The sequence below is a fragment of the Cricetulus griseus genome (genome assembly GCF_003668045.3).
Source record: "Cricetulus griseus strain 17A/GY chromosome 1 unlocalized genomic scaffold, alternate assembly CriGri-PICRH-1.0 chr1_0, whole genome shotgun sequence".
Taxonomy (NCBI): domain Eukaryota; kingdom Metazoa; phylum Chordata; class Mammalia; order Rodentia; family Cricetidae; genus Cricetulus; species Cricetulus griseus.
The window spans coordinates 229,559,589-229,582,170 of NW_023276806.1; the positions used below are offsets into that span (position 1 = coordinate 229,559,589).

Genomic DNA, 22,582 nt, shown 5'->3' on the forward strand with positions numbered 1-22,582 from the left:
ACGGATGCCAGACCCAGCCTTAATGGTTCAAATCTTCTCAGGAGATCCAGAGTCTTCTTCCTGTTTTTACTGACTTCCTCCCTCAAGATTATCTTGAGATGGGCTTAGCAGCTCACGCCTTTCATCCCAGCACTCAGGAGGCAGTTAGATCTCTGAGTTCAAGTCCAGTCTGGTCTACAAAGTGGAACTCTGCCTCAAAAACAAACAAGATAAATTATCTTGGCTTCTCACTGACTAAATCTTGTAGCTTAGACCTGATCGACCCCTTGGGAGTGTTGAGATGACTGCTACTATCCTCCCCAGTCCCCGCCCATGCCACCATCACCCCATCTAAGAGCTGGCTCCTGTGGAGGTGCAGGGTACTCCAGAGAGAACATCTCTGAAGATGAGGAAGCATGGAAGGGAAGGAAACAGGAGTAGAAATTTTGCCTTGCCTATTTGCTTTCTAACTGTCCTGGAACTTGTAGCATCAAGAAGAGCTAACCCACAGGTCCCCAGTGGCCCCCAGTGTTCTGCGACCTGCCCTTGGACTGCACCAGTAGGGAGGTGGTCCCTATGGGTCAGGTGTACATACTCCAGACCAGCTGGGGGCTCAGGCCTGAGGAGTGGACAGTCGTCAATTCTTCCACCCAGCTCCTAGAGCTCAAGACTTGTGGTCACCAGGTGTCCTTTCCAGCTTTCTTTCCTAGAATAGTAGAGTGGAGATAATGCCTTGGGGTTCACCATAGCTGTGAGGGGGAGCTGGAGGGACATATGTAGACAAGGAAAATAAAAGCACTGAGATGGGGGCTTCCCCCCCCCCAACACTTTGGTTTTTCGAGACAGCATTTCTCTGTGTAACAGCCGGGGGATCTCCTAGAACTCACTCTGTAGACCAGGCTGGCCTCGAATTCACAGAGATCCGCCTGCCTCTGCCTCCCAAGTGCTGGGATTAAAGTCCTGGGCCACCACTGCTGGGTGGAATGGGGGTTTCTTATTCCCAGAAGATATTTCAAGGAGAAATGCCAGGAAGGCATGGAGATGGGGTTTCTAAATAGGGCCAATAGGTGAAAGGGGGAGGACCCAGGGACCCTCTACAATTCCCAAGCCAGCTTCCTGTTAGTTTCCTGCTTCTGCTGCCTGGTCTTCTGTCTTTCTCTGATGTTCAGTTCTCCAGGGGGCACACTCAGCAACCCATGTATGGCCAGCAGCACCCCGATAACATTTTATCGGGCACCTTGTCCAGGATTTGAGAAAACTTCAAGGTAGGATATACCCGCCTGAAAATCACCAGGACTCGGAAGTAGCACATTCATCTAGCACTCCAAGGGTCCCTTCTGAGCACGGGGACACCCTGACCAAGACCAGCTGATGGGAGCCCTAGTCAGTCCCACCTCCTCCAGGAGTAAGGATTCGCCCGGCCGCTTTGAACTCCGTGGCTACACTGAGATCTCTCTCTTAGAGCCGGGGGGCGGGTTAAGCAAACCACTCCTAAGCAGAGATGGAACAAACCAGACTCCTAGGCCCTGGGGAGGAAGGGTTGGAGAGGACATGCTCCCCACTCAGCACACCTGAGAAAGGGCCATGGGGCAGGTCCTTAGCTTTCTCATCTGCCTGGCTCTCAGGCCCTTGAGCTAAGTGTAGGGACCTGGGAGTGGGCTGTGGGGGGGGGGGCAGGGAAGACTTGCTCAACTTTTTAATCTGTGCGCCCCTGCCTGGAAAGAGGCTTCAGCTGGGGATACAGGCAATGAACTCTGGGTTCTCTGAAGAGCTGAGCCATCTCTTCTGCCTGCCTCTACTGCTTCCTAAGCTGTTGTAGCTTAGGAAAATTCAAAGCAGTCTTGAAATTTTCTGAGGTAGAGGAAAGTGATGGCAAACTCACTTTGAGTTGGAAGTCCCTGAAATTCAGGTGGAGACAGCCACAGGTGAGCAGTTCCGTGGGGGTGGGGGTAGGAAGGTTTTGCTGGATGCTGGAACCCTGAGGGGCTTTTGTTGTTTGTTCAGAACCCACATGGCTACCGCTGAGCTAATAGAACAAGTGACCTCCCCACCCATACCCTATCCTCTAAACCAGGATCTCCCCACTCCAGGCAAGACCCCACCCCTATCTCGTGTGTGTGTGTGTGTGGGGGGGGTTACTCTCGCCTGGCCTTGCTGAAGACACTGAGCTTTGAGGATCTAAAGGCTATGGGAGAGTGGAGTGCTGGAGGAAACAGAGCAAGAGCAGGCTGTAGGGCTGTGGGTGGGGTTCAAGGGTTGAAGGCTTGCTTAGACTTGCACAAGGCCCTGGGTTCCATCCCAGCACTGGGTCTGCAGCCCCCCAGGGTCAGATTCTGGCCAAGCTGCTGAGCTCAGCCTGCTGGAGTTGAGGGTGCCACCGGCTCTTTCCACCTTGCATCTCCAGGCTCATTTTTCTGTTTCTCTAGATCACAGGTACATGTGGTAAATGGTTCACCCCAAGTGCTGAGCTTGCTTACAGATTATAAATTTGAGGGGGAAAGAAAGTTAAATGAAATGTTTTACTTTTGCCAGGCGTTGGTGGCACACACCTTTAATCCCAGCACTCTGGAGGCAGAGGCAGGCGGATCTCTGTGAGTTCGAGACCAGCCTGGACTACAAGAGCTAGTGCCAGGACAGGCTCCAAAGCCACAGAGAAACCCTGTCTTGAAAAACTAAAGGAAAGGAAAAAACAAGTGGTGAATTTTATATAGGGGAGATGATTCACTAATCTGAACAAGCTCCCCCCTTTCTGTTTTGGTCCTACTGAGAAAGGAGAGGGTACAGGTACTCATACCAGGCCAGTAAAATCTCAAAAGGATGCTCTGGAGCAGGAGACAAGATCTGGAAGATGTTCCAGTGTCTCTAGTCTACAGGTGGCCGTTATCGGCAGAGCATCCCGTAGACTACCCTTACTGGGGTGGGTCTCTGTGATCGTGGGTCTAAGAAAGGAACACCTGGTATTTTTCTGTGCATAGAGCTGACCTCAATATGAACTGGAGGACTTTTTTGGAAACGGCTTCTAGTAGGAAATATCAGTAAACAGTAAAAGTAGATCCTGGCATGGACGAGAGTGAGATGGGCCAGTTCCTTGCTGTGAAGTCTGAAAGTCTGTTGCAGATTTGCTAAGCACTTCAGTTTCTGCTAGGGGTGGTCAATAAAGGAGGTGCTTTCTTCAGGGCAGCCCTCAGGAGCAACAGGGGCACAGTTAGTGTAGCAGGGACCACTCACTCCTGCAGGGTCGGGAGAATGAGGGGTTAGTGCCCGGGCTCCTTGAGCACCCACCGCCGGCGTTCTCTTTGTAGGTTCCGGTTTACAGTGGCTAGAGGGGAACACAGCTTCCAGCCTGACTGTCCTGTTCACCACGCCTCCCCCACCTCAGATACCATCCCTTGGCCAGCCTCTGGCCTGGTCTCTGGTCCTCCGGAGGTTGGAGGATGTATCTCGACTGTAACGAGGTCCAGCGTGTCCCTTCAGGGCCCTTGGTTGTGCTGTTGACTCTTCTATCAGTGGGACTGGGACTACTTCCCTCCCAGTTGGATAACTGCCCCTCCAGGACCCACTCAGTGGATTACTGCTTTCTATCTTAAGCCCCTGGCCTCATGAGGAAGTCAGTTTCTCCTGGTCAGTGGGCAGAGTGGCAGGCAAATGCTCTGGTCTGGATGCCGGCCCCGCATGTCTGAAACCTTGCTGGCAGATGTTTCAGTGGCACTAGTGTCAGGTGTGGAGCTTGGGTAACCAGTTCTCTCCAAAAAGGTCTCCGGCCTGGGCATCTGGGGACCAATCAGGAGGTGGGCACCAGAGGTAAACCTGGAGGACCAGGGATGCCTGACGGTGGGAGAGTAGTCTTGTGAAGTTTCGGAGCACTGGCGAAGAACCCATGGCCATTTATTCTCCTTTGCTAGAGCCGTGTAAACTTTAGCTGGGAGCCTGGCTTCTGATGAACACCTCCCTGCCTCCCTCTGCAGCTAGCTTGGCTATGTGATATTGTATTCACCAGGATGCAAGCGGGAAGTGTTAAATGCCTTCTAGGAAAGGGAAGTCCAGCCCTTCAAAGAGCCCCCACCGTGCTAACCTCTCAACATGCTCTGTAACTGGGCCCACGCGGCAGCCACAAACCATTCCAGTTGTCAGCTGGCTGCAGCACAGCTCCCCACCACACCCCTCTGCTCTCTTGACCTCCTTTGGGTTTCTCTTTATATGCCCCATCTCAGTGTTTCTCTGAACTCTTTCCCAGCCACCCACTTGGCTATTCTTGCGCCTCCCAGAAGTCTTTGCTTAACTCCATTTGATATCCCACACACTTCAGTTCCCGTTTCTCCCTTGAATTTGTTGACTTTTAAACGGATTCTCACCCACTGAACTGGGGAGGTGGGGGGGATCCGCCTGCTTCCTTCCTTGGTAAGCGTGTGGACACATGGCAGCAACGGAGTAGATCAGGATGGCAGCCGAGCCCTGCACTTCTGCCCAGCAGCAAAAAGCTGCGGCTGAGGTGGGGTGTTGGGTCAGCTAGGTTGAATCCCTGTTAATCCAAGTTACTTCCATTCTCTGGCATGTCTGTGTCCCAATGAAGAAAAAAAGATTTTTTTTTTTTTTTTTTTTTTGGTTTTTCGAGACAGGGTTTCTCTGTGGCTTTGGAGCCTGTCCTGGAACTAGCTCTTTGTAGACCAGGCTGGTCTCGAACTCAGAGATCCGCCTGCCTCTGCCTCCTGAGTGCTGGGATTAAAGGTGTGCACCACCAACGCCCAGCTTTTTGAGTTGGCGCTTAGTAAGATAACAAGAATGATGGGAGACCTGCCCCTCAAAAGGCTCAGCACAAATAGCCATCCTGAGCTAACTCCACTCAGAAGGCCTGGGCGGGCGCTGAATTTCACTGAGGTGTTTGGGTGCAGGTACCTGTCTGCATCTGGGATTGTGTAACTCAGACACAGAGTATATCTGTGGTCCCCAGAGCCTCTTATAGCCCCTCATACCCAGGAAAAATATCAACCTCCAGGCACAGGGCCAAGGAACAAAGGTACTTCCAGGGTCACTAGAGCCGTCTCTTAAGTCTGGGGAACTGCTGGAACCACTGTCACCTGAGGTTCCCAGCCAGCCCCCTCCTCCTATAGAGAGGCAGAGGGTGATGAAAGCTCACAAGCAAGTGGGTGTAGGATTTTATCATTTTATCTCCATCTTCTCATTCTTGCGTCACAGGGACTTCTGGTTTGCTTCCTTTTACAAAATGAAGGTGGACAGTCACCTCTGGGGTCTCCATCTTATCAGCAGCAGGCAGATTTGTCCTCAAAGACCCGTCTGAGAAGGAACGTGGGCTCAGAGTTCCCTGACGCTGGGAGCCTCTTCTATCAGTTGCTGGAGGTGGGAGGCTGCCTGGTCCAGCTTTGACAGTTCCAGGCGGAGGGCAGAAAGCTGGACAAGGAGAAGGGTGAGGGTGGGTGAGCCAGCCTTCCGACCCATGCCCCGCCAGAAACTCAGGCTTCCCCAGCCTTACCCTCTGCTGCCTCTCTGCAGCCTCCTCTGATGAAGTCCGGTTCGAGAGGCCATCAAGCTGTTTTTGTAACTTCTGCCTTCGGGCAGCTAGCCGAGGTAGCTGGCTCTGGGGGTCCACCAGGCCCTGCGTAAAAGGAGAGAAGTCTGATACCCCCACAGCCTGCTCCTCGGTCTCCACCCTAAGGCCTTCCCTTCCACTCCTCCCCCTCTGAAATCCCTTCAGGTCACCTGCAGCTCCATGTAGATCTTAATGGTGTCATCCAGTGGGGCGAGGGCCCAGCCTGAGGGAGCCGCTGCCCCTGGGGGCAGGAACCCTACAGCCCCACAGTGGCTCAGGGTACCCAGGGGCTCCAGGAAGGGCTGGAGTAGGTCCTGGTCTTCTGGGTCTAAGCTCTGGAGCAGCACTAGTGGAGGCAGGGATAGTGTGGGCATCGGCTCTCACCCTTGCTGCCCCCGCCCCTTCTCTGAAGACGCCCAGGCCCAGCCTCACCTTGGGGGCGGGCTTTTGTGATCTGGTAGGTGGCTCGGAGGGCCCGCAGTGCCTGTACCACCTCTTGGACTCTGGAGAAGCAGCGTTCCAGCTCGGGCTGGCGCCAGGACTCCTGGTGAAGAAACCCAGAGTCAGCAAGGAATCTCCTGGGAAACTTAGCATTGATGCTGCTACGCAAGCATAACACTTCCCTTCCAGGAGCAGGGCAACATGTGAGGGCGCCACCCAGGGATTTGCAGGACCAGTGGCCGATGCTTGCACTGGCTCCGAAGTTACCAACCAATCCCAACCGGGCTAGAAATCTAAATGCTTCCAAAACACAAAGCCCAGTGAGTAGCAGATTTAAATGCAGAACAATTTTGCTTTGTAAGCATGCATTTATGTGTAAGCGCACATGCATGCCTGCTGACTCCCGTGGAATAATTGTGAGCCACCACTGTGGGTGCTGGGAAGTTGAACCCAGGTCTTCTGCAAGAACAAATGCTCTAACTGCCGAGCCAGCTCTCTAGCCCCAGACTTTTTTTTTTCTTTTGAGACAGGGTCTCTATGTAGTCCTAGAATCTGGTATGTGTACCAGGCTGGCCTCAAACTCACAAAATCCTCCTGCCTCTGCCTTCTGCGAGCATCATCATACCCAGCTCAAACTTTAATTCTTGATGATGAAAACTGCAATTTAGTGAGATAAAAAAAACAGTGGGGCTGGGCATGGTGGCACATGCCTTTAACCCCAGCATTTGGGAGGTAGGTGGGTCTACATAATGAGTCCCGGGACAGCCTGTCTCAAAAGAAGAAAAAAAATGGGCCTGAGAAATGGCTCAGCAGGTAAAATGCTGGCCAGACGAGCACCACAACCTGAGTCGGAAGCCCATGTAAAAAGCCCCATGGCCAAGTGGCAATAGTCCCACAACCTTCGGTTATTACAAGGCTCCCCCTGTATCCATGACTCACCAGGCTGTGGGCACTGGGGTAGGGAGCTACACAGATGCTGGGGGCGACGGGGCCACCTTGCCTGGGGGGCAGCCTTTGCCAAAGTTCTTCTGCTAGGAAGGGCATCAGGGGAGCCAGGAGGCGCAGACCAACATCGGCACAGGAGAACAGGACCTGAGGAGGCCCTGGGGGGCAGGGTTCCTTCAACAACACTGGCTTCACCGCTTCCTGAGGAAGGAGACCAACCACACCACATCCTGCCTCTTTCTGTCACTGCTGTGCCCGAGGGGACTGGTTCCTGGGATGGGGTATATGCTAAGCTACTGAACATCACCAATACCATGCTATCCCTGGATTTGCATGTGATCAGGGCCCTGTGAAGGGATTCCCAGAGGTTGGGGAGAGGAAGTGGCGCTGTGTAGGAAAAAGGTATTGGGTCTTTTTTTTTTGCTTATCAGAAGAAGACAGTGGTTTTTCCCTCAAGTGCTGGAACTAGAACCAAGATTAGGCAAGTCTACAATGCACCACGTCCTCTATCCTGGAACAAGGTTGAGAAACAGTGAAGGGATATCAGCCCTATAGCTAACACTGCATGTCCTAAAGAACTCTGGGGAACTGAGGTGGACAAGCATGCTGGGTGACTATCATGGGAACTGTGTGGAACCCCACCACACTGTCCTCCTAGGATGTACCTGCCTAGAGTGACTGAAGCAACCTTCTTTCCCTGTTTCCTAGACTCTTCCAGCCTCCTTTCTCTCTAGGAGAGGCAGGTGACAGCGCTGAGCTACACTACAGAGCCCAGGCCAGTGAAGGAGGGGACAACTGGGCAGACCCACAGAGCTCTCTCTGGAAACTGCTAGGCTGTGCCCTACCACGCACCAGGTAGACATCACAGAGGTTGTGGAGCCAGAAATGATACAGGGTGTGGGTGACAAGCGAAAGCTCCCGGCTGAGGAAGCCCCTCTCACATTCGTGGGCTGCGAAGGCCAAGCGGCTCAGAATCCAGGCGTCCATGGGGGAGGAGGGAGACACCTGCAAGCAGAAGGGCATAAGGACCTGGAGGACTGGACCCCTTTCCCTGCCACCTCTCCTCCTACCTTCTCTGCTGGCTGAGGTGCAAAGTTCTCCCCCAGGGCACGGAGGATAAAGCGCAGGGCATTCCAGAGCTTGTTGCAGAAATGGCGGTAGTTCAGGACCTCAGAGACAGACAGGTGCAGGTCGCCCCCTGGAGGGAAAGAACAAGGAAATCTCATCCTCAGCAGGGCTGTCCACACAGGTACCCTCTGCCAGGCCACCCACCGAGGCTTACCCAGGATCCCATGGGAGCATAGTGCAAATCTCAGGGCATCTGTCCCACACTCGGGGATCCCGTGAGGAAAGTCCTTTTTCTGCAACCAAAGGGAAAGCGGTGTGTCCCGGGCCTTTGAGGCTGCAGAGGAAGCTGGCAGCCAAGTTAGAGGGCCATGGGTCTCACCTGTGCTGCGGCTGCAATGGCTAGCTCTCCCAGGTCCAAGTTGCCATCTCTCAGCTTGGCCTGGAGCACCTGGGGATGAGTGACAAAGTCAGGGCTGTTCTCAGCTCTCGCCTAGACCTCCTCCAACCTCCTCATTCCTTGAGCTTGAGCCTTCGTTCTTACCTGCAGCTCCTGCCCACTGATGATGTCCCGTGGGTCTAGCACATTCCCCAGGGACTTGCTCATCTTACGGCCTTGCCTGTCCCGCACCATGGGATGCAGAAGCACCTGGAGACATACGTGGTGTGGTCAGCAGGACGTGGTGTGGTCAGCAGGAGGACTTAGGGACCAGGAGGGGGGACAGGCATGGGGACATTACCTTGCTGAAGGGGAGCTGCCCTGTGAGCTGGGTCCCCAGCATGACCATGCGGCCAACCCAGAACATCAGGAGGTCACTGCCAGTTTCCAGAAGTGAAAGGGGGTAGAAACGAGCGAGGTCTGGCGTCTAGGACAAGATGAGCGGTAAGGTCCAAGCCTGCCTTAGCCAGGCTCTGTGCACCAGTGTCGTGCCCACCTTCATGCTCTCCCTTTTAGCCCACCTCACCTCTTGGGGCCAACCCAGGGCAGAAAAAGGGAAAAGAGCCGAAGAGAACCAAGTGTCCAGGACATCAGGGTCTGGGAGACAAAACAGGGAATGGGGAACAGCTAGAGCCTTCGGCCTCTGCTGCTAATCCTACCAAAGAAGGGCTCACTGTCTGCTCCATTCCCAGGTCTGACCAGCCTCTGCCACACACTCACCCCTCTCCAGGGTCAGCTCTGCCACTGGTCTCCCGGTCAGTTTTGCTGCTACTTCTCGGGCCTCAGCCTCCGATCGCCCGACCGCCCAGCATTCCTTCCTGTCACCCTGAAAAGAGCAAGGGCTTAGTGGAGCAGGCTCCCCTAGAGGAGGGGAGGGGACTGGTGGATTCCTACCCCAAGCCACCTTCCCGGGCACTGAGCTTTCCTGCCACGCCCAGTTGCTTCTCACTGACCTCTCCCTTCTCTCCAACCACCAGGTAGGCTGGAATCTGATGGCCCCACCACAGCTGCCGGGAGACACACCAGTCCCTGTCAAAGAGGATGCCAGCTGACGCCTCAATGTGACCAGTGGTCCTCCCCCACCCCTCCCCAACTTTATGAGAGCCCCCCTTACCCAATGTGGGCAAACCAGTGCTGCCAGGTCTTCTGGTGGAAGGAGGGCCAGAGCTCCAGGGCCCCTGACTCCACAGCCTGGAAATAAAGCCCCCCCCCCCACACACACACCTTTAATCCCAGTCAGAACAGGTAATCTCCGTGAGTCTGAGGTCAGTCTGGTCTACACAGCCAAGTCCAGCCACGCCTGCACAGTGAGACCCTGACTCAAAAACTCCGAAGGGTGGCCAGTGAGATATATGACTTAGCAGGCAAAGAGCTTGCTTGGCCTGAGTTCTAGTCCCACAGATGAACCAACTCTCATCTCCACCTGGGTACCGTAACACACACACAATTAAATAACTTTGAAGTTATTTATGTCCTGTATGATGCATATGCACACATAGAGGTCCTTAGCTCTCTCCCTCCACCACATGTGCGGGGAGACTGAGCTCCCGTGGCCAGGCTTGGTAGCCAGAGCTTTTGCCTATTAAGCCATCTCAACAAAAATTCTGGGCTAGAGCACACGCTGGCCCTGTCAGGCCACCTGCCTCTATCGCCAGCACACTGTGTACCAGGTTCCCTGCCTATGCTGCACGAGTCTCAGGCACTCCCCTCCTCCCACTCTGGGGCAGGCAGTACCTTGGCAGCTTGGTCCCCCATTTCCTGGCAGCGGACAAACCACTGGCTCTTCAGCAGGTATTCTACTGCATCCCCGGAGCGGCTGCAAGGGTAGCAGGGTTAGGCCCCACGTGCTAAGGAACAGCTGGGGACAAAATCTCCCAGGACCCTGGCCTGGTGGCACCCTTTATCATCCTAACTCTTGACAGGCTGAGGCAAGAGGAGCTCCAGGCCAGTCTGGGTTATACTATCAAGACCCCAACTCAAACAGAACTCCCCAGCCCAGAACCCACACTCTAGCCCAGGGTATAAAGCCCATCCTGCTGTCATTCACATGCATCATCCCTCCCCTGGGGAAGGCCCCCAGTGGAGGGCTACCTGCAGACAGGCAGTACCATGGGGTGCTCCTGCAGGCCCCGGAACAGGCCCCGTTCCCTCAGCGCGCACATAATCTTTTCCCGGGCCACAAATCGGTGAAGACCCTGGGGAGAAGTGACGAGACCAGAGGCCTCAGACGAGACGAGACGAGGCAGGGCAGAGGGTGCCCGCAGGAGACGGGGTAACACCAAGGCGGGCCCCACCTGCAGCCAGTCTCCGCAGAGGGGTGTCATGGTCCCATCCTCTGCAATGACGCTCAGTGGGGTCAAGCCATGCCGGGCCGCCATCTCGGCATCTGCTGGACTGTGAGCTGGGGTCACCTTCACTGCCCCTGGGGAAAACAGCTGCCGTGAGACCGGCCCTGATCTTGGCCTTGGGTTTCAAGCAGCGCTTAGTCCCCACCTCATGCCCTCCTGCCATGACACAGTCCCACCAGCAGCTCTCGGGGCTCTCCCTTCGCCCTTCCACACACCTGTGCCCACATGTGGCTCCACAGCGGTGTCTGTAATGAGGGGGAGAAGCTGTCCCGTCAAAGGGTGACGAAGCTGCCGCCTGTGTAAATGCTAACGGGAGAGGAATAGGCACAAGTGTGAGACAGGGACCGTGAGAACCCCAGGGTGGGAAGGGGAAGGCCAGCAAGGGAGCCAAGGAGCAGACAGTCCCTGGCAGCCCCTCCACTGCTACCGTGAGTGTGGCAGAGACTCAGCTGGGCAGCAGCTGCACTGGGTCTGGAAGCCACGCCCACGCTTAATTGACCCCAGCATGGGGAAAAGCAGAATAGAAAAAACAAAGAATAAAGCACAGAGCCGCAGCAGAGCAGAGAGGAGGGGTCTCAGGAGAAGGGACTAACAGTGAAGAAAGGCTGCGGTGTGGGGTGCAGGCACACTCCAGTTACTCACCGTGTATCGTGGGTCATCTGGGTGGACGGCCACAGCCACATCTCCGGGCAGCGTCTCGGGCCTGGTGGTTCCCACCACAATCTCCGAACCTGGAGACAAACATTCACACACTGAGGTCGGCTGACACCCCGGCCCTCCTCCCACACAGGTGATGCAGGTAGAGCTGGGAGCAGACAGGGTCCAGCTGGCCCCATCCTGCCTCGTGCCCTTTTCTGAACTATCTGGTACACTTACAAACTAACCTTCCCCTGCACTGTTTTACTGAGACACACGGGGCCTCATGTAGCCCTGGATGACTAGGAATCTGTTATGTATGCCAGGTGAGCCTTAAACTTGAATCCTTCCACCTTTGCCTCCCAAATGCTGTGGATCACAAAGCACCGGTCATTAGCTAACCTTTCACCTCTTTCCTTACTGAAAGACTCTCATAGAATCACACTAAGTTCCCATAGAGGGCCACGTGCATTTTACTTCTCCCAGGATCCCCAGAGCAAGGACCCACGACAGCAAACCTACCACATGTCCCAGAAACCCACCGTGCATTCGAGAGAATGGGAAGCAGAAGAAAGAGGGCAACTCTCGGGACTGCGCTCACCAGGCTCGCCATCCACAGGAAAGGCCACCAAAACAAGGAGCCCAAAAGACACAGGGGTCGGGCAGCCAGGCAGCTGGAGCACTGTGCGGCCAGGCAGGGGCCGGCTCTCCACCTGCAAGGTTAGGGAGGCAGGTGAGAGAGCCACCTCTCTGTACAGCATCCCACTTCCCTGGCATCCACACAAATCCCATGCAGAGGGCTGGCTGGAAAGCTGTCTTCCACAGTGAAGTCACCGAGCTCAGGAGTCATGGCAGCTCACTGTGCTGAGCACTGCACAGATTCTGTGACTTTTTACAAGGTCTCTACAAGGCAGCATGCCACCATCTGATGGACCCGAGTGGACAGAGCTTCAGAAACTCAAACACAGCTGCCGGTGCCAAGGACCTCACTCCGCCAGCCCCGCCTTTCTCCCTCTTCCTCACCTCAATGTCCGAGATGGCTGACCTCAAAGTACAGGACCAGTTGACAAGCTGACGGCTCCGGTACAGCAACCCTGAGTTGTAGAGTCGCACAAAGGCTTCCGTCACAGCTGCTGAGGAGCCCTGGAATGGCCTGAGTGTCCACACCGGACTCCTCCCTCAGCTGAACCAGGGATTCCCGTTCCTCTCCCCAAAGAACCCACAGGGACGATAACATGAACTCACAGCGTCCATGGTGAAACACTCTCGATCCCAGTCCAGAGATGCACCCAGAGTGCACAGCTGCTCATAGATCTCCCCTCCTTTCCTGTGCCGGAGGTTTCTGTCAGTACACATGACCAGAGCACCTCCCACACGCTAACCAAGGATGCTCTCACCAGTGCCAGGTACCAGAGGAAATAAAGTGCAATGGCAGAGGCCCCGCAGAGTCTGGAAGCTGGTGGAGACAGGACCACACCCAGGGTGGGGCTTTCCCCAGCTTTAACAGCTACACAAAGGTCTCTGTAGGGGTGTCTAAACTTTTGGCTTCTCCGAGCCACACAGGATGAATAATTGTCTTGGGCAACACCCAGTGGTGTCCAAGCTGTGGCCCCTGAATTATAAGACCACACACACACATACACCTCTAAGCTGGAGTCCATGGGTTGTGAGCGCATACATACATTTATTTTGCACAACACTGTAACATGACATCTCCATCACAATAAAGAAAAAAATTCACACACACACACACACACAAAGTCCCCAAACTGTTTTAGGTAAGTTCACAATTCACAAGCTGTGCTGGAATGCATGAGGCCCATGGGCCATGGGTTGTGTGTGCCTGGCAGCAGCAGCCACTTTGTGAAAAATGTAATTAAGTGGGAGAGACAAAAGCATGTGACAACAGATATGGAAGGAGAAGGGCCCGGGTGCCCGGGAGAGGTGGTGAAATCTAAGAGAAACAAGGTTAAAAAACAAAACAAAACAAAAAACCCCACACATATGTGCATATATCCATCCATTACACACACTCAGTGTGTCCATCCTGACACGAACATAGCGACACACACACACACACACACACACACACACACACACACACACACATCCTGTCTATCCAATGCTCAGAGTTCCAGATCTTCTGCTCTGAGGCATTCAGGAAGAACCGAATGATACCCGTCAGGAGTGGGGCAAGCAAAGACTGAGCCCGATATGCAAGTGGCCCTGCCATCTGCCATCGTACTCATGTTTCCACCGCCACACGGCCTTAAGGAAGTCTTCCCGGCTCAGCTGGTGTCTCCTCAGTCCCTGCTCCTTCCACAGTTGTTTCTCCACCACGGCCTGAAGTGAGACCAAGTGCAAAGGAAAAGCTAGCCAAGCTGCTTCGGATAAAGACGGCTCCGTCAACCAAGTTAAAAAAGGAAATGGGACAAAAGACCCACCTGTGTAGCAATTCCTGCGTGATCTGAGCCAGGGATCCACAGCACTCGATCCCCACGCATCCGGTGCCTGAGGCAGAAACACGGTAAGGGACCCCTGAGCTCACTTCTCATTCGTTTCAACCTGCCCTCCAGGGCCTGCAGCAGCCCCCCTTCCTCTCACCAGCGCACAAGCGCGTCCTCTATGGCCACTGTGAGAGCGTGGCCGATGTGCAGCGAGCCGGTGACGTTGGGGGGTGGGATGCAGATGGAGAAGGTCTCCCCTGTAGCGTGGGGTAGCCGTGCCTACAAGGAATGAGTTAGTCAGAGGCACAGACAGGACTGCTTGTTACCCGAGGAGGAACAGCACCCTCTGGCGCCCTCGGGGCAAAAAGAATTTCAAGGAGGCCAGGTGTGGTAGTTAACACCTTGAATCCCACACTTGGGAGGCAGAGGCAGGTGGATCTCCTTGATTTGGAGCACAACCTGGTCTACACAGAGACTCTGTCTCAAAGAACCAAGTGATGATGATGATGATGATGATGATAGAATTTCAAAGAAAATCCAACATGGGAAAAGCAAAACCCCTGAAGAAGCCAGGGGACAAAAGAAAGGTCGGCTGTGAAGCTGACCCATGCCCACCACGTTGGGGGGGCTGCTTATCGGTCCTAGCGACCTCATAGGCCCAGCACTAACCTGATACTCTGGCTTGAAGAAGCCCTCTCGCACCCACCACTGGTACCAGGCCGCCTCAACATATCGGGGACTGTAAGCAGGAGGCAGGGGCCCAGAAACATCTGTACAAACACAAGAGATCCACTACTGAACTGCATTTCAGCAGGCCAAAGAGCAATAAAATAAAACAAAAACAAAAAACCCGTACCTTTCTTTTCACCTGGCTCGGTGGGGATTTCATACAATACTACCTCCTTGTGACTCCAGGCTTTCGAGGGCACTGCAGGTGACTGTAGGAAGGCGGAAATGGTGTGTGTGCGTGTGCGTTTGTGTGTGTGTGTGTGTGCGTTTGTGTGTGTGTGTGTGTGCGTTTGTGTGTGTGTGTGCGTGTTTTGCAATTCCCAGTACACACTGTAGGAAGGCGGAAATGTGTGTGTGTGTGTGTGTGCGTTTGTGTGTGTGTGTGTGTGTGTGCGTGTTTTGCAATTCCCAGTACACACTGTAGGAAGGCGGAAATGTGTGTGTGTGCTTTGCAATTCCCAGTACACCAGTCTCCTTCAGCCCCTTCCCAAGTCTTGAAGACCCAAGGGCTGACCCCTGACCTTGCTCCTCTCAGCTAGCCCGGCCTCCAGGGCCGCCTGCTTCTCCCGCAGGCGCTTCTGTTTGGCTTCACGGTTCCTCCGCGCGAGGGGTGAGCCTTGGAGCTCTGGCTGGGTACAAAGTTGCTGGGACTTGCAGAGCCCCCGGGCGGGCCTCAGCGCCCAGAGCGGTGGCCGGAGAGGGGACAGAGGTAAATGAGGCATCGGGAGTGTTTGGGAAGCAGTCGGGGTCGGGGTCGGGGTCGGCTTCAGGAGGACGCGGGGTGCGGGAGGTCACGCTGCCTCACTCCCACCGGCTGGATCCCCTGCTCTGTGTCCTCCCGCCTAGGGGCGGAGCGCATGGTGTCAACAGCCTTCTGCAGCCACTGAGACCCCCGCGCTGACGCGGAAGACAAGGCCGGGGATCGGGAACCAGGGAACCCCGCAAACCTCCACGACACGGCCCTAACTGGACCTCCGCGGCGGATCCTTCCTGCGTGTGAGCAGGGACGCCGCCGTCTGTGCGCACGCGCATGGGGGCGGGAACACGCCGGCGCGTGCGCACAAGACACTGGCTCCCCGGGTCCCACAGCCTCGGATGGGAAAACGCGTGCAGGTGTCTGGAACCGCTTATTTTTTTTTTCCGTTAATTTTATTAAACAAGAAATGTCCCGGTGTGTAAACAAAATACGCCTGAGTTGGGAAGCTGCCAGCCCGCTCGCTCGCTCGCTCGCCCGTCCGCCGGTCCGGCTCAGGAGCTGTGCTTCTGCCGCTTCCAAAAGCGCTTGACGTCGCTGTGCCCGGCCGGCGTCACCACCATCAGCCGCTTGGCCGAGTTCTCGAACACCAGCACGCCCAGCTCCCGCGCGTGGGCCAGCAGCAGTTCAAAGTCCACTTGCGACAGGAACTGGTTATACAGGACGCCTGGGGTCGGGTGGGCGGGCAGGAGGTGAGAGGGGCTGCGGTGGCCATGGCCCCTCCCCTCTGGGCGGCGTCTCCGCTGGGGCAGCAGGCCACAGTTTTAAGAACGGATTCTCTACGGATCACTGTGGATAACCTTAACACCCGTGGCATCCAGACGTTCGAAAAGACAACAGAATACCACAAGAAAAAACCATGCAAACCTACCCGGGGAGATGACTGGATTTCCCTGCCTCCTACCCTCACCTGGCTAGTTTGATCCAAACCGCACCGATTTGGGACATAGTTCCTGCTACCGATATATCACAGTAAAGGACGGGCTTTTCTCTCCCCCTCTCGGGGTGGGGGTGGAGGAAGGGAATAAAAAATGCACAAGACCCTTCTCACTCATCGCGGCCAAGTTGCTGACCTTACCTCTTTAGTCAGTGACCAAGATTAGGAGGTCAGCAGAGGCCACTCACCTTCCGTGAAACGAAGTCTGTCCCTTTCCAGCTCCCACAGCCGGATCTGGTCTGTAATGGTGGGAGGCAGCACAGGAGTCTGCGGGCGGACAAGGGGCGGAGCTATAGGACCCAGGGCAAGTGCCTAAAGCAGTCTCTGTGGGTTGGCTGACCCGCTCTCACCCATCCTCTTCTTGCTGGGTGCCCAGGCTGCCAGCCTCCAGCATCCTGGTACCCATCCATACCTGTTTGAGCATCACCGGATGGGCCCTGGTCCTTAGGAAATGGATGATCTGGGAAGACACAAGGATGCAGAAAGCCATCAGGGCAGTCACCGAATGCCACTGCGACAGCATCTCCTGTATTTGCCTAGACACGGGGACCTGACAGACCTGAGGCTATGCTCCCATGGCGGGGGTACCTCCTCCCACCTTGACCTCCACTTCAAGTAGGGATACCTGCTGGGCTGTGATGCCGCTGGCGATGGCCTGCTGCACACTCTCCCGGGTCACCTGTGCCACCACCATGTTGGGGAACCGGTAGAGCATCTCAGAGAAAAGTGCGATGAGCGCAATCTGTAGCTCCGACTCTGGCCCAGGGGTGAAGAGCCGTGAGGAGGCTGCCCATGCCTGCCTTCCTCTAGCCCTGCCCTCAGGTGTTAGAAGAGATACCAGAGGGCTCCTAAACCACACACACACACACACACACACACACACACACACACACACACACACACACACGGCCATAACCTCCAGCCTCACCAGTATAGGCATACAGTCGGTAATTGGTCTCCACGACAATGAAGCCTGGCTGATGCACACTGCCCCCGGCCCCAGAGACACCGGATGAGAGATTGATGGCCAGGCGTGTGGGGTAGTAACGCCGGGACTTCCTCTGGAAGGACACGGGGAAATACAGTCCTCTCTCAGGTCACCATCCTGACAGCTTCCTCTTAGACATCAGATCCCCCAGTGCAAAACCACCAACCTTTAACTCCCCCCCTCAAATGACCCAAGCACTCGGGCCTGGCAAGGGCTTTCTGCTGCACCCCAACACCCCACTCTCCTCAAAGCCAGGTGGCTGGGTGTGCGTACCTTCCTCTGGAAAACAAGCCCGAACTCACGCAGGTGTTGTAGGAAGTTCAACAAAGAATCACTCATACCCTCTACAGAGTAGTCCTGGGGGAAGAGATGGCCAGCTGGGGGCTGTGACTCGTCCTCCCACTCCCCGCCCAGCCCCCTGCACCCCTCCCCCTTTTTTTGCCTTCTCAGGTAGTTCTGTGATCATTCTATCTCTCCATGACGTCTCTTTACCTGCCTGTCCTCCACCCCCCTACTCACCTTGCCCAAAGTAGAGAAGCTGAGCTGGAAGAGGAAAGAGAGAATCTCTACCAGGTCCATGCCCCGACTCTGAGGAGAAAGGGGCAGAGCAAAAGGAGACATGAGAGAGGGGATGAGGCAGTGACGGGCAGAGTCTGGGGTGGTTGTGACTCAGTGGGACCTGAGAAGATCGGGCACACTGCCCTAGGCCCTGGCTCGTACCTGGGCGGTCTGCAGATACTGCAGCATGAAGTACCAGAGCTGGGCCGACGTGTCCAGCAGCAGGAACTGGAAGCCAGCAGAAGTGATACAAGGTGGCTCTCCAGGTTCAGCACTAGAAATGGAGAGAGGCGACGGTAGCGACATGCACAGAAGGGCTACCCGTTTCTGGTTACACCTATTCAAACCTCTTTCCCTACCCAACTCCCTTCACTCCCTCCTAACCCCAGGCACCCACTTTATTTGAGACCCGAGTGGCTGTGCCCTCCCCTCCTCACCTTTTCATGAGCCCAGCCTGGCTGAGGAGCTGAGCCAGGTCCTGGCTGACAGCTGCACTGGGAGAGCCCACCATGAAGTGCAGGACCACCTAGAGAAGAAAGGATCAGACAGGGGTCTCAAGGGCTCCCGGGAATGGGGGCCCAGCGGAGGCACACAGGGGCCGGATCCTCACCTCCCAACGCTCCTCAGCATACTTGTCAAGTGAGGGGACGTCCCGGGCATGCTTGTCTGGTCCCAGCTGACTTGTGTCATCAGACCAGGCCTTGCCCCTGTGGCCAGAATGGGCAGGAGTAAGGAGCCCTGTCTGCTTCCTGCTTCCCCACAGGCCATGAGAAGGGGACACTTTCTACACCCTACACCTACACCTGGTCCAATGCACTTTTGAAGGAGCTCCCCCCCCCCATCCCTGTAGTCAGCAGTTCCCCTGGCCTAGCTCAGGAAGAGAGGGAAACTACATACCCACCCAGAAGGGCGATTCGGAGGTTCTGGCGGAAGATGGGATTGAGGATGAGGCCCTGGAGTCCACCAGGGAGCAGCTGGGTGTGCCAAATTCGGAGACCACTGAGCAGTCCTGTGCTTTCCTCCTGAGCCCTGGACAGAAGCAGAGGTGAGGGGCAGGTCACAAGCAGAAAGGAGACCTCCAGGGGGCTCCATTTCTACCTAAACTGGTGGTCCTTGGAACAGTGTTCCAGGGTGCAGCTGTGTTTTCTTATATCAGATGCCTGTACTACAATGCTAAATGGAGCCTAGTTCGTTGTTTTTATTATTGTTTCTCTCTGTTTTGTTTTCTAAGTCAATCCCCCTCCTTTTTTTTTTTTTTTTTCTTTTTCTTTCAAAAGGGTCCTATGAAGTCTCAGACAGCCTCAAACTTACCATGTAGCCCTTGAATTTCTGATCTTCCTGTCTCTACCTCCCAACTTCTGGAGCTGTTTTTTCATTTTCTTTTGTCTTTTCAATTTTTTTTTTGTTAGCATACAACTAGTTAGTTACAGAAAATCACAACTCTCTAAAAGGGGAAACACTGCAAGTATACTCTGGGGGGGGGGGTGTTCCCTGTGTAGAGCAGAGACTGTTGAGACGCCCTAGGTTTGATCCTAGATCCTGTGTGAGTCGTGGATGTGCAGTCTGAGAATGCAGCCACCGGGCAGCAGGCTGTACTTGGGACTCACTTGCTGAACTCTTTCTTCACCCACAGGGCCACCGCAGCCTGTGGCAAAGGCTGCTCCAGAAAAAGCATCCGCATCACCCAATTCTTAGCCAAAGAAGGGAGCTCCCTGTAAAGGTCAGAGGCCAAATGTTACCAGAAGCTGCCTCACGCCTGCACCTCTGCCCTCTTTTGCCTCTCAGGCATCTCACCCCATCTCCCACCTCGTTTTAGATTGCCACACTTTGGAGTAATCTCTAACAGGCTGGTAGTCACACTAGGCTAAGCCTCTCCCCATGAGTAACTAACTCCACTCTGCAGAGCCCGTTACAGTCTCCAAACCACGGTCCTCGCTTTGAAGGGCTCCTCACCTGAAGACAGCCAGGCAAGTGGCTGGGTGCCCATACAAGCGGTCAAGCACCCCGGGGCTCAGGCCCCCTAGGAACTCCTGTAGATTCCTGCATTGTAGGTGTGCTCGGTTCAGTCCACCCCTTGCAGGGGTGATCTCCATCACCTGAGAGGTACACAAGTCAGAGGTACACCCCCACAATCCAGGCCAGTGTCACTCTGACTCCAGACCTATCCGGTCCACTCTAACCCATCAGTTCTATACCTTTCCTCTCTGGTACCACTCGTCACCTATTGCTCCCAAACCCCGCATGTTCCTGCTCCTTCATCAAGCCCCTCAGGATCACTTTGAACTTTCTGGGATTGCAGGAACGTAACATAGCTGGCCTTTCATCCCGCTTCTCTTCTAAAGTTCAATCTTCTCTCAGTCTCCAACTGGTGGGATTTTCCTTCTTTGTGTACGGTCCTGAGGACCAAATCCAGATCCTCACCAGTGTGGACAAGGGACAACATCATTTATTGTTCCATACTTGCAAAATTGTTTTTGCATTATCAACGACGCCCCAGATTCATCTAAGCAGTGACAAAGATGCTAATTTGAACACAGCCTTCTCTTTCTCTCCTCCACCCTCCTGGTCGGATCAGTCTACAAGTTCCTAATCTGTCAAGACAGGGCTATAAATTACCTCCATGCTCACCAATCTAAATCCCTTTCTATCCCTTTCCCTCCAAGCCAGCTTCACCCTTCTCACTGAGACCACGCGGTGCAAGCTCCGCACTTCCCCCTGGCTTTCCTTTCACGCCAACTTCACGCCCTCTCACAGCCCCTACCGCTCGGATCTCCCTTGCGTACCCCGGGTCACGAGCCGTCGCTTAATCAGAGCCAATGTCTCGCATTGGCTTCTGGAAATAAAAAGACGAGAAAAAACGGTGGGAGAACCAGGAAGTCTTTCACAGACAGGAGCCAGGCAAAAACCAGTCCAATGGGAAGGGAGAGCAGGGTTAAGTGTGAAGAGTAAAGGGGATGAGAATAAGTGATGCACTCGCCTGCCGCTTGGCATGGTGGGAATTGTAGTCCTCTCCTCGACTCCATCGGAGCAACGCAAGGAAGGTTTGACTACAATTCCCGAAAGGCACAGCATGGAAGACCAACTGAGAGAAGCTGGCTTTTCATTGGATTCCCCCAAGAACACCCTAAGACAGATAATTTGGTTCCGCATCTCTCTTTCCCTAGCAACTAAAGCGAGTCTCTCTGTCCCGCCCACACAGGAGGCGCACCCACGGCTGCTCAGGGGTGGTGCGTTAGATTTAGAGACCTCAAACCTGGGTTTCTAGACCTCTGATATTTCTCATGCACAGCATTTGCACGAGGCAGGGATTAACACAGTCCAGTTCGCCCTTATTTGGCTACTAAATGCTCAGTCTTAATCTCTTCCTCCACGGCCCTTCCAACTCCCAAGAAGTTAGAAGACTCCATTACAATTTTAAAAAGAAAGCTGCGGTTTACTCTTATTTATGAATTTACTGGGAGAAAGGACAGTTAATGAAAGGCATCAACTAAGGTCAACTATAGTTTCCCCAATTCTTATGGGGCAAATTCTGGTGTTTGCTTTTTGTTTCTGTGTATCCCTGGGTTTCTCTGTGTAACCCTGGATGTCCTGGAACTCGTTCTGTAGACCAGGCTGGCCTCGAACTCAGATCCACCTGCCTCTGCCTCTCAAGTGCTGGGATTAAAGGCGGTGCCACCACTGCCCAGTTTAAATTCTGTTATTCTTATATCACAGAATACCAAACCCAACAAGAATAAGAAATCTGAGCTGGGCGGTGGTGGCGCATGCCTTTAATCCCAGCACTCAGGAGGCAGAGACAGGTGGATGGATTTCTGTGAGTTGGAGGCCAGCCTGGTCTACTGAGTGAGTTCTGGGACAAGCTTTAAAGCTACAGAGAAAACCTTTTTTTAAAAAATAAATAAATAAATAAATAAATAAACAAACAAACAAATAAGCTAAAGAACAAAAGCAACTGAAAGAAACAATAAAATCTTTTTTTTTTTTTTGAGACAGGGTCTCTCTGTGTAGCTTTGGAGCCTATCCTGGCATTCACTCTGGAGACCAGGCTGGCCACAAACTCACAGAGATCCACCTGCCTCTTCCTCCTGAGTGCTGAGATTAAAGAAGTGTGCCACCAACGCCCGGCTAGATAAGAAACAATAAAATCTTAAAGAAAAGAAAAGGGGGCTGGAGAGATGGCTTAGTGGTTAAGAGCAGTGTCTGCTCTTCCAGGGGATCCGGGTTCTATTCCGAGCACCCACATGACAGCTCACACCTGTCTGTAACTCCAGTACCAGGGGATCTTGTATCCTTACACCAATGCACATAAAATAAAGTTAAATAAAGTATTTTTAAAAAAAGAAAAGAAAAGGAAGAAAAAAAACCAAAGCTAAGTGTGGCGTTATGAGCCTGTAATCCGGCACTGGGTGGATAGGTGGAGGCAGGAGGGTCAGGAGTGGTGGTGGAGCACAACTTTAATCCCAGCACTCAGGAGGCAGAAGCATGCAGATTTCTGTAAATTCAAGGCCAGGCTGTCCTACATAGAGAGTTGCAAGACAGCCGTAAAGAGAATCTGTCTAAAGAAACAAAACCAAAAACCCGGCAAGCTGCAAACTTCTGATCTTACTGCCTCCATTTCTGGAGAGCTGAGATTACAGGCAAGCATTGCCACCCCAGCTTCTACAAGCAATTTTAATATGATTATTCTTTGACCCAGTAAAGCCACCATTAGAATTGCGTCATTCAAGTCGTGTGTCTTGGCATATGTCTTTAAACCCAAAACACATGAGGC

General features: G+C 54.1%; 2 protein-coding genes across 2 annotated transcripts; both read right to left on the reverse strand.

The window, feature by feature from the left end:
* Positions 1-5,124: 5,124 nt before the first annotated feature.
* On the reverse strand, positions 5,125-15,562 carry Vars2 (valyl-tRNA synthetase 2, mitochondrial). The gene is made up of 29 exons (XM_027388551.2): positions 15,096-15,562; positions 14,702-14,783; positions 14,515-14,615; positions 14,003-14,124; positions 13,843-13,909; positions 13,644-13,741; positions 12,644-12,725; positions 12,422-12,541; positions 12,000-12,111; positions 11,405-11,493; positions 10,978-11,068; positions 10,709-10,836; positions 10,506-10,609; positions 10,149-10,230; positions 9,529-9,605; positions 9,368-9,443; positions 9,135-9,240; positions 8,941-9,011; positions 8,716-8,841; positions 8,520-8,624; positions 8,358-8,426; positions 8,193-8,271; positions 7,981-8,108; positions 7,763-7,915; positions 6,905-7,111; positions 5,957-6,068; positions 5,695-5,870; positions 5,468-5,590; positions 5,125-5,385 (listed from the first exon to the last, which is right to left on the reverse strand). Exons 1-29 carry the CDS (start codon positions 15,294-15,296, stop codon positions 5,290-5,292), a joined length of 3,183 nt encoding a protein of 1,060 aa, XP_027244352.1. The 5' UTR covers positions 15,297-15,562; the 3' UTR covers positions 5,125-5,289.
* A 139-nt stretch (positions 15,563-15,701) lies between these two features.
* On the reverse strand, positions 15,702-20,763 carry Gtf2h4 (general transcription factor IIH subunit 4). The gene is made up of 14 exons (XM_027388606.2): positions 20,595-20,763; positions 19,765-19,907; positions 19,419-19,523; positions 18,709-18,840; positions 18,422-18,518; positions 18,249-18,337; positions 17,974-18,085; positions 17,773-17,841; positions 17,527-17,610; positions 17,194-17,326; positions 16,891-17,021; positions 16,678-16,725; positions 16,454-16,532; positions 15,702-15,995 (listed from the first exon to the last, which is right to left on the reverse strand). The coding sequence occupies exons 2-14, from the start codon at positions 19,902-19,904 to the stop codon at positions 15,823-15,825; spliced, it is 1,392 nt and encodes a 463-aa protein (XP_027244407.1). The 5' UTR covers positions 19,905-19,907; positions 20,595-20,763; the 3' UTR covers positions 15,702-15,822.
* Between the last annotated feature and the right edge of the window lie 1,819 nt (positions 20,764-22,582).